General features: G+C 38.0%; 1 protein-coding gene across 12 annotated transcripts in view; it reads right to left on the bottom strand.

The window, feature by feature from the left end:
• Positions 1-12,084, bottom strand: part of ptprt (protein tyrosine phosphatase receptor type T) — a 360,770-nt gene that overhangs the window by 37,306 nt on the left and 311,380 nt on the right. For all 12 annotated transcript variants that reach the window (XM_041980879.1, XM_041980882.1, XM_041980880.1 and 9 more), the window contains one exon: positions 10,890-10,977. In XM_041980879.1, coding sequence (XP_041836813.1) covers positions 10,890-10,977 — 88 coding nt within the window. The remainder of the gene's footprint in view (positions 1-10,889; positions 10,978-12,084) is intronic.

The raw sequence follows: 12,084 nt of genomic DNA, 5'->3' as shown, positions 1-12,084 counted from the left end.
AGATGAAATGAGCTCAACTTGTCCCTGAGCCTCATCTTCCTGAGTAAAGCTCCGATTTCCTTGAATCCATCACAAAACAGTCTAATAATAATCTGGTTCCTTTTAGGACAGACAGCAAGTAGTTAGTCTGATAAAATAAATGTGTGGCTCAAGACGGTAAAAGAATACACTACAATGTGAATACTGCAACTGTTTTGACAGCAGTCTATCAAATAAATCTTGGCTGATTCACACACCGTCAGTGATCAGTGCTCATCATTACTACATATGAACAATCATCAAACTGTGGACGCCCTGATTTACCTTCTGATACTCCCTCACTTTCTATTAAAATAGAATAATTGTATAAATCATTACCTCAGCATCTCCATCCAATGTTTTTTTTTTTTCTTTTATGAATGAGTGTCTTTAAAAGAAAAAAATCGGCATCAAAGTTCTGCTTGCATCCTATTACAAAGTCATTGTTACCCCCAACTGCTTCTAAAGAGGAACAATGATTAAGAGCAATCATCATCAGAATTATCAATAATGCCACTGCTGGTGTTAAAAATCAGCTTCATTATCAGCATTATCTGAGAGCAACCCTCCTGCTGGGAGCTGCGACAGAAATCATTTCATCATCGAGCCGATCTGTGAGTGGAGGAGCTGGCAGACATGATCAGACACTCACTGTTGCACAAAGAAAAGTCATATTTTTTGTTACTGTTTCAAAAGAAAAAAAGACCGATCAATATGGAATAGAACAAAGTGATCAGTGGTGAGAAGTGCCACGACATTTTCTAAACTGAAAGAAATCCCAGACTACAGACTTCTGTACATGCTGAACACAGGGCGGTTCGGGCTTTGCTGGTATGGTATGGCATTGTTTAACTAAGTGCAGTAAAACCAATCAATAATTGGTGTGATGACAACTTGTTTTCAGTCATAGAAGTGCATACATTTGTTCACAGTCCTTCAAGGTATGTGCCAGGAGGGTGAACAGCAGCTTCTTTCTTTTTAAGTAATCGTACTGAGAGTGTTTTGTTAAAGTCAGGGCTCTGCTCTGTTGCAATGTGTAAATTATATGCCTGAAGTGTTGCTTAAAAAAATGTTCTCATGTTGAATTTATGCTTTAACCATATATCTATGAGTGGTTGTAACTGAAAGTCAGCAGCTACAGCAGATAGGCTCCGGGTCTTTAACTGTATGTCTGAATCTAAGAAACCGATTCATCAAAATATAAAGATTCTAAATTAAAAAAGTTCTGATCATATTATGGTACCTCTAAAGCTGGATTTATACTCGCCCGGCGTCTCCATACGGTCCGGTACAGCATCATTGCTGTATGCAGGAGGAGGCTCTGCGGAGGCACGATGAGTACCTCTTCCAGACCTGGCTTGCAGCCATGTTTGCAGCGTGGTTAAGCGAAAGTACTCCCTTGTGTTTGGTTAGTTTGTGATTACATGTTTCCGGATTTCTAGACCTACTCGCTGAATGTGTGCAGTAACCGTGGAAGAAAAACTACAAGCTGACGTTGTAACCCTACGCTAGAGTGCAAGAGCACATTTCACCAGTATTAGCTGCGCCGGCCCTACGCAGTGTATAAATCCAGCTGAAGTATCCCAGCATTTTGGGAGGCTCCCGTCCTGTCCTACTTGAAACAGTAGGATTGCCTTATGTATGAAATGTGCTGTGTATAAATAAACTTTCATTTTTCCTTTTCACTGTGGAGCTGTAAACAAAGACCAGTCCATAAAATGGCTTTTCCAGTTTGGTATGAACTTAAAAACTTGAAAGAGGCCACTGTGGAGATTTTACTGTACTTGAAGCCAGTGCAACAGCTTTTGGATGAACTGCAACGCCAACTGCAAGCCAGGACCTTACATGCATCGTCAGTGGGCGGGGTCTTGCTGATGCCATTGTAGCTGAATGAGAACAAATCCCTGGAGCTAGGTTAGAAAATCTGGTGGAAAATCCTCTGGGATCAGAGGAGGCTGTTATAAACAGCATTTTAAAACCCACGGTTACTACTGGCTAGAAAACAGAACTTTGCAAAAGAGCACACTAGATTTACTTAAATTTGTAAGGTCTCATGCTTACATAAATCACCATCTGTTACAGAGTATATGCTTCATTTAAATAATTAGTAACAGATTTTAGTTTGGAGTCAGAATCTGCCTTTCCGAAATCCATCTTCTATGGGTGGAAAGACGCTGCAGCACTGCTGTAGCTAATCAAGCACACAGTAGACTGCTGTGATCTGCAGAAGCAGAGTGTGTGTGTCGACAGCAGGCTGGACTTCCTGATTCACTGGATTTGTATGTGCCCTCATGCTTATACAGAGTGTGTGTTTATTTGTGAAACACTGTGTGTGTGAGACAGCTTGGAGGATACTAATATTTGTTGTGATTCTGTGGTCAAACACTTCAGAGAAGTTGTTGGCGTTTTGACTTCAGAGCAGCTCGGCAGACGTGTCGCGAATCAGAGCCAGAATGGAGAAGAGAGGAAAGCTGCATATAAAAGTAACACAGTTTCACACACACACACACACACACAAACACACAGGGGGTTGTGTTTGTTTTTAAACCCTTTCTTACCTGTTTCTTTTGTTTACTTCATGTACAACTTTATATGAACAAAAATCAAGATATCCTCACCAGTTCTTGCTTTTATTCCCGCCTTTCTTTAACACACACATACATGTACACACATCATTCACCTAACGTCTGCCGTAATGAGAAGCAACAGGATGTGAGAGAAAAATCTGTTTATGGCAGAGATGTTTGGAGGTGTAACACCAGGTGAAAGGTTTGCATGCATAGTGAAAGAGAGTGACAGCCTGCGTAATGATTCTCACCAACCTGAACACGAGTACACATTAGCAACAGAAAAAAGGCTTGGGTGTGTGTTTATGTGCAAGAAGAAGATGGCAAGAGATTGATCACCGAGAAGAGAAGAAGGGAAGAACAAGAGGTAGCAAATGGAGGTCAAAAAGATGAGGGAAAACATGGATACAGGTGAAGATGAGAGAGGCAGGACCGAACGACGGCAACAAGCAGATGATTAAAGCAATGAGACACAGTGCGGTATATGGTATGGCTGTGCAACTCCGAGCTTCTCAAAAGAAGGAAGTTTGACTTCTTTTTGTTTCACCACTCATCCTAAGCCCTATTCAGCTGTGAGGTGAAACTTCGTCTAGAAAAGAGACGCAGCTGCTTTCTAATGAGGTACTCAGGATGTTTAAAATATCATCTCATTATGTGGTGTAGCAGGGATGAGAAACTCCAGTCCTCACCACACCTGACGCAAATGAATGGGTCATTGTGCAGAACTTGACAAAAAGCTGTCTGAGAATCATTTCATTTAAAACCAATGTATTGCAACGTGAAAAAACCTAGAACTTGCGGGATGGTGGCCCTGAAGGACTGGAGCTGCTGATCCCTGTAGTAAAGCATAGCATGGAAGCAAAGATGAAAGGCAGAGAGGGTAACAAGAGTTCAAAAAGGAAAAGAGGAGATGAGACAGATAAACTTTATCACTATCTTCATGCAATGATTCATTGAATTGGAGTGGGTTTGAGAAGTTTTTGCCCTATTTAATATTTAAGTTGTTCCTATCTTTCTCCAATCATCTCACTTTTTTTTGTCTCTGCACCACAGTGTCATTAAGCTTCTGAATACCAGCAATTTGTTTTCTCAAATTAAATTTCCAACATGTGCAAGTGTGTCCTTTTGTGAATTTCAAAGTTGTGAGCAAACTTAGATGGTTCCTTTTACGGTAAACTTAAGAAACTGAACATACAAGCATATAAGGAGAGTGAAGGTAACAGAAGAAAACATGATCTGAGAAAAGTTAGCTGAATGATAAAACTCAGAAGAAGACAGGCTGGATGGAAAGATATATAGCTGATCCTCAAGCACTCAAGAGCACTAATAATAAGTTCCATCAAAGTAATTTCCTGAAGTTTATAGGATTTTTGAATTTCTATTCATCTTTTCCTCTTAGAGAGTAAAAGCAAAGCAGCAGCTGCACACAAATGGGACAGAAATGTGGGTTTATCTATATTTTGGAGGGTAAATTATTCTTGGTGGAATTAAAAAAAAAATTAAATCAAAATTGCCCCTTAACTGAAAGACGTTAAAACAATAGACAGCTTAAATGTGGGAAATGTATCCTGTTCAGTACTGGAAGTGTTTGATTGTTTCTAGGGCAGGGGTGGCCAACGTAGGTCTCCGAGAATCACAATCCTGCAGATTTTACATGCATCCCTGCACCGACACACCTGACTTAAACTAATGAGTCATTGTGCAGATCTTTATAGGCTGTTGGATCCATTTAATTTGAGTCAGGTGTGTTGTTGCAGGGATGCATGAAAAACCTGCAGGATTGTGACTCTTGAGGACCGACGTTGGCCACCCCTGTTCTAGGGTTTATTCTGCAATATTCCCAAAGATGAAAGAATGGGCTGCATGAAAAAAAATCAATGATAAAATCAATGATTATTACAAATGTGCAGGTTAAACTGATTGTTTCTAAATTTTATATCGAGTAAAGACAACAGCGTGGCTTATGAGTGCATGGTTTGCTGTTCTAGAGGAAAAGAAGTACAACAGGGGTGTTATCTTTCCCAAAGACGTTTCAAAAGATGGACGAATGGTAAATTCACAGCATTTGGTCTTTTCAAAACAAACCCTAGTCCTTTTTCACAGATAGAACACCTTGTTTGAAGCAGTGTGAATGCTCTTTCACATTCTGGTGCAAACAAAAGATATAAATTCTAGGACACGTAAAAAACAGGGGTATCGATTTACTTGCAATTCAACCCTGATGTGGTTCGATTACAGTATGAAAGTAAACGGACCATCAAGTGAAGTATAAAGAGGAAGCCATGTAGGCAGCATGCTGGATAACTCGATGCTTCTCCTGCTGCTACTTCAACCAGCGTAAGGAAATGTGTTGGTGTGTGTTGAGTGGTAGAGAGGTGTTCATTGCTCACATGTGATGATTCTCTAATCAATTAATACACTGGGTAAAATCTGTTCCATCCAACGGAAAACTACAGAAAACAAGCTGAACTGGAAAAGCACTGTTATAAAGGAGCCATGAGACATGAGGACCTCAGGATAAACTCAAACTTTTTAGCTCAATGTATCAGACTTAAGCTACTGATCCATGAGCACAAGAAAACAGGCTAATACATCCCTATGCAACACAGTGGAACATATCAACCTTCCTCTTGATAACTCAAAATCCTCCTCACAAGTTAATACACTGCGCAGATCATACTTTCATCTTTTAGAAACACCAACTTTTCGACCCTCGGGCCGTGTTCAACATCTGAGGATGATAAGTGCATGTGTTCATCGGGTGTGTCCTTTATAACATACCACTCCTTTGGTCATATTACGATTGCTTATTTAAAAGAAGGCCTGAGGTATGAAAGATGGCCTAAATTAATTAAATTTAAATGCAGATTAAGCTTCACATTCTTATTTCTTAATCAAGTCTCAGTGATCCACACCTCACTGCACCTTAACCATCATGTACCTACTTATTAAATCCTTCCATTTTAGCTCATTTCATTATCACAACTATAAACGGCTGATCCTGACTTTATCAGGAACTTCAACCTTATTCTCACAATAAACCAAAATATCATTCAAGGCATCAGATATTGATTTGCATGAAAATGAGTACTGGACAAACTGCCTTTAGAAATGTTCTTTGGCTCAAGGACAAAAACTCAGTTTTAACTCAGTGTGATAGCTGTACAGACATACACGCACAGAAACACACAAGCACATATGTAAATGCTTTGCTATAAATGTATTTATTTCTGAAGGAATGTCTCTGTTGAATTATAAATGACCATATGGGATGGTTGTTCTCAAAAATGAGTGGAGCGAAAAGAAAAAAAATGAAAGAAAAAATTAAAAGAAGCAGCAAAGAGAAAGGGAAGAGGGAGGAGGAAATCGAAGCAGACAGATGCCTGTAATGAGGAAACACTACTGCGCTTTGCCTCAGCCCATAAACTGTCAGAGGCAATCTGAGAGGATGAACAGATGAACAGAAAGGAGAAGGAATGAAGGAGAAGAAGAAAGGAAAGGTGAGAAAAGATAAAAGGGGGCAGTATGAGTGGAGCAAAACGAAGATGCATGGGGGTAAAATCTTACATAGGAAAGGAATTTAAAGTGAAAAAGACCTCAAAATTTCAAGAAAAAGATGAAGATAAAAAAGAGCAAAACAAAGAAATGCAGAAGGAAGATGTAAAGGAAAAATGTTAAAAGAAGAATGAGGAAAAATAAAAGAGAGGTTAGAAGACAACACATTTGTGAACTGAGGAAAAAAAAGAGTAAAAAGTGGCTTAGAGGAAAAGGAAGTTGGAGAGGGTGGAGGCATGGAGTAGAGCACAGGAGGCTGATAGATTAACACTTATTCAGTGAGCTGAGGAGATCTCCAACATGGCATCCAACATTTGTGTTTGGCAGATGGCCGGAGGAAGAGTGTTAACACTTCAACTCAAATCAGCCCTTTACAAACTGTTCCAGAGAGATGGAGAGAGGTGGTAAAAGTTTGTGTCAGGAGAGGAGACAATCATCATGGCTGCCCCTGAGCGGATTTAGAGGTTTGGCTCTTGTGTGTTGGTTTAAATCTCTGAAGCCTGACCACACATTTAGTTCCCTTCATGGTGATCTGCTAAGGCTCAGTAAGCGTTTGCTTGGGTTAGAGGAGTTGCAAGTAAAAGCAGACTAAATATACTTTCAATGTGATGAGATCAGACTTTAACCAACAAACACAGATGTCATTTAAACTTGAGTAGTGAAATCACCATGTCATTATCAATAATGAAACGAAAAAAGACTTTACAGAACCTTCATAGTCTTTTATTCTTTAAGAGTGAAGAGACGATAATATTGCTTTCTGTCATTGTGATCTAAGGATTTTGCAGCATTGTTGAAGTAGATTCACACACCTTTTCCTGTTCTTGCATAATGCACCATGCATCATCTAGCTATGCTCTCTGAAATTACACATTAAACAAAACCCGCAACCACTGGTCCCTCCACCTTCTCCATCATCACCTTCTGAAGGTAGTCTGCTTGTAGGTGCCTTTTATGATTGTAAGTATTTTAAATAATACACAATCAATACACAAATCTGAATGTTATTCCATGAAAGAGGACAAGTCGGGTTAAACCATCCATTTTAGAAAGCACTATGGAAGAAGAAGCTGACTAAGTACTGCCTCCCACGCCTTAGTCTTCCACAAATGGAGACGATAGGTCAGCAGTGGCCAACGTCGGTCCTCGAGAGCCACAATCCTGCAGGTTTTACATGCATCCCTGCACCGACACACCTTACTTAAACTAATGAGTCATTGTGCAAATCCTTATAGGCTGTTGGATCCATTTAATTTGAGTCAGGTGTGTTGGTGCAGGGATGCATGGAAAACATGCAGGATTGTGGCTCTTGAGGACCGACATTGGCCACCCCTGTTATAGGTTGACTATACGCCACAGATAAAGTTGAAGTTCAGCTCAGCTAACTGAGGTCAATGAAACACTAGAATCATTCATTTGGAATGAAACCTAAATTCCGCTGTGTTATGTTGCCTGGTGAGCAATTTCATGAACAATTCTCCTGCTTATATTTATTCCTGCAGAGTAAAGTCCTTTCACTTTGATTCAAGTTAAACCTGTGTGAACATGGGTCAGTTCTGGCACCCAGAACCACGTCTGTCTGAAAGCACTATGTGTGACAGGCTGTATGTTCCATTCTTGTTTACTTCGAATGGGAATCAAAAAGATGTCTTTCCCCCTGTTATGAGAAATTTTAAAGTGATTTTGAAATCCTGCTAATATAAAATTAAAAACAATATAAAATATAAAACACATACAATATAAAACATATTTCTACTTTATTCAGATAGTGAATCCATCGTTTCAAAAAGGGGAAATAAAGTTCAACCTTAGAAAATGAAAAGACAGAAGAACCTTTTACCCATATTCCAAGTTTATAGCTCGAGCCAGGCCTGTCTTACCACATTTCCATGTTCTAATAAAGACACCGCACAAAATCGTTTCCCTGAGGGCCTTTAAAAACATTTGCTCAAGAAAATGAGCCTTTGTACAATCACTGCAAGGAAGATGGACAGTTTCCATTACCAGACCCTTGTAATTAAAGGATTTGTACTAATAGCAAATTTATCATAATTCCTGTTGGCTATCAAGTCTTTGACAGGCTATTTCATTCCAGCTCTATGTTTCATTTTAAAGCTTTCAGGTTAGTGCAGTGTCTTTTTCTTGACATCTAAACCCTCATAATGAAATATGTACACACAGCCAAACCTGTGCATGCCCACACACACTAACCATAAAATCTAAGCACACAAATGCAATTTTGTGGATCATTCTGGTCATGTATGTGTATTTTCATCAGAGTGGGTAGCAATTTAAGCTAACAGGCACACATACACAGCCCTAAGCTACATAATAAAACTTCAAACAACCTGCTTTACTTGTTCTAATACAGTAGAGGCCCAAGGATGCCTTATGAGAGATAACAAGCACACAGATAAATATCAGACAGGCATCATCAGTGAACACAAAATGATAACAAATGTTTGACAGATTACACACTGTCACATCCAAATGCTCATTTTCACTTATGGCCACATACACACTAAGGCTACATGTGCTACGTCACTCTGATTATCATTACTGCAGTCTGTCTTTGCACCAAAATGAAGCTTCATTTTGACAAAAGTCTCTGAATAAAATAGTGGCTGCAGCCTTTGATCATCAGGCAGCACTGAAATAAAAATCCCTCTGCAATCGGAAAGCAATTTATTGCAAGTTTTCTTCTATTAGACCTGCAGAAATTTAGGATGCAAATACCATATAGTTTTAATACAATGTGTTATAAAAATAAGGTGGGAATGAAAGCCAAAAAGTCTAATGTCCAACTGAGAATCCAAAACTTCTCTTTGCAGATACAAACTAAAGATAACTGCACATTTTCCCAGGAATTAGTGTTACCTTTGCCTTTGTTCCAAGGAAGTGGTTTTTGTATAATAGGATAAAAAAAATGTTACACCACAATGTTTCAGTGTGGAATCCATATAAGGTGAAGGAACAAATACATGCTCAATCATCAGATACTGTTACTCTGCAGTGTCTCCTGGGAGTGTTGCATATCACATATTCAGTCCATTCATGGTGTGTGTGTCCTTAAATCGAGCAGAAAGAGTCACTGTTAAATGGTGAAGAAATATGGCTCCCAGTGATGACAAGGAAATAAGATGAAAAATAATATAACTGGATTTACTGTGTACATCATGAGACAGTTACATGAGAGAAAAAAAATTAGAAATTCTTTTCTTTATGGATTACTGATATCAATCCTGATGAGAATGAGTAGTGTGTGTTTCTTATCTTCAAAACATATTTGTCTTTAAAGATACTGGAAAACTGAAACACACTTGTTCTGAATCTGTGTCTTGCAGGTAAACAAAGGCTGTATGACTCCTTCACAACTCCATTTCATTCTGGGACAAAAAGCTGGATTGCTGCAATTTGCCTCAGATATTCAGCACACCAATTTAGTGTGATGTTTTGAACCTGAATTGAATGAAAAACAGTAGCTGTTGCTTTTAACAAGGTGATATATGTATGATACACCTCAATATGACAGAACATAATACACTATGATACACTAATACGTTTGGGAAATTTGTCTTAGACTCAAGTACCATTATATTAGTTGCCTTTACAAAATCAATCAGTAGACAACACAACAATAAGCTACTGTAATCTACAATACACCATTCAACCACACTGCAGAAAACATACACACACTACGCAGCAAAAGTTTGGGATATTCAACTTTTGAGTGAAATTTATGGAAAACATAAAAAAGTTCATGCCATACTGATTATATCTTGAATGTAGGACATTTGAGTAAAATCATGCAATGGCAATTTCTTCATCTCAAAGAAGTCACTGAAACCAAAGCTACCTGCAATGGTGGATATACCACAACATATAATGTCGTATGTTCGGTGTCATCTTGGTCTTATGATGAAGAAATGTGAAAAGCATGATGAAGAAGACTATATACATACAAGCTGTGATTGAACCAGAACATTTAGCTGTTGATTCATAGTTTACATACTGTTATTTATTTATTTATTTATTTATTTATATGAATCATCATTTTAGAGAACATCATGATATACATTTAGTACTTAAACAGTTGCATATGTACAACCAAAGGTTTAGAGAAGTCAAATTAAATTATTCTCAGGTTCATTCTGACATCCTACAAAAAGTTTAATAGCCCAGATGTTTTTGTGTGTATGTGTGAAATGTCAGAAAAAATGGACATACATGTCAGTCCAATACAAATAAAAAAAAATATATATATGTATATATATATATTTCTTTAAAACTAATATATATATATATATATATATATATATATATATATATATATATATATATATAGATAGATAGATAGATAGATAGATAGATAGATAGATAGATAGATAGATAGATAGATAGATAGATATGTTTTAAAAATGGTATGTCAGACACCATCTTTGAAACCCTACATCTTATTTGTCTGATATGTTAATGGACAACAGCATCTGGAGATGACAGTATTTCACTAAATCACTAAAACATTTACATTCCAATCTAAACCTCAACATTTAGAAAGATCCACTTAAAAACAAATCTAGAAACTCAGCCTCCACCAACTATTTTAATTCATCACACCAGCAAGTATTCAAATGAATGACTTGAGATAAACCAAACCAAACTGACCTTAACACTAAACCTCAGCAAGAAAAAGAAACGCTTCATAACAGCGACAGTAGGAGCACTCTGTAAAGTCAGTGAAGTACTCACATGCGATGATGTTGCCATATCGATTCTTGTTGCGGTTCTCGTCCTTCTTGGCCGTTTCCCATGGTGCCGTCTGTCCTTCTGCTAGGGCCTAAACATTTACATGTATGCATCCATGTGCACACACACACACACAAACAGAAACAGTTACACACTGAGGCATGGATACACAGAAATATGCAAGCACATATGGTGTGATGCCCAGAGCTCGTACACAAACACAGGCTTGTTTAAGTTCAAAATGTAACATGAATATGAATGAACATTTCTACTTCACACTTACCAAAGGTGCTCCTTCTGTAATGTTAAACCAGCAGCAATCCTTCTATGCTTAATGATTTACAGTTCAAATGTGAGCACACTTGTGTTTGGCAGTAATGTGGTATCCTGGGGTGTTTCAAATAATAGCTTCCATTAGCACCACTAAAAGTTTACTGTGTGGTGGATTTAGATGAATCTGTGGCAGAAGTGAGAGAGAAACATGAGGGATGTTTTTACGCATATAAATGTATTAAAGTCTACACACGGTGCAGAAACTAATGGTAGCTAATGTTTGCTTCTTTCAGACATGAGAAAATTAAAGGTGGGTATAAATCAGTGGGTATAAATTGTGGAAATGTATATGAAAAGCATAAAAATGATGAACCACTTGCTCTTAGAATACACAGAGAAGTTAAACAAGGTGTTTCGTGATGGCAAAAACTCCACATTTATAAATCCCAACTGGGTCCATCCTTTGAGCAGGCAGTTGGTCAAAAGCAGGATAGCTTGCTAACCAACAGTCCAACAGGCAGGGATGAAATCATGCCCCACCTCACAAACCCATTGGCAGAACATGTCTACCAAAAAATACAAACACACAGAGAATAGGGTAAGCATGGCATAGATGGCTGTTGACCTGGGCTGGTTGGTATGGGGAAGGCCATCACATGCATTTTCATTGGTAATAATGACATTCTTTTTCTTATTATTATTATCATATTTACTTTGTATGTGATTATAAACAGTTACATTATTATTATTATCATTACTTATCATTTATATATTATATATATCCACGTGCAAAGTTATGAACTTTTTGTTTTTGCACACCTGGATACACACACTAAAAGTAACATTAACACTCACAGACTCACCAGAATCAGTTCTGAACTGAACACTTTTTCCTTTCCTCTTTTTTTTTCTTTTTCCCCTTTTC

Source organism: Melanotaenia boesemani, chromosome 3, assembly GCF_017639745.1.
Source record: "Melanotaenia boesemani isolate fMelBoe1 chromosome 3, fMelBoe1.pri, whole genome shotgun sequence".
In the NCBI taxonomy this organism is placed as follows: Eukaryota; Metazoa; Chordata; class Actinopteri; order Atheriniformes; family Melanotaeniidae; genus Melanotaenia; species Melanotaenia boesemani.
Note: the sequence above shows the minus strand (reverse complement) of the source record. Positions and strands in the feature narration are given on the sequence as shown.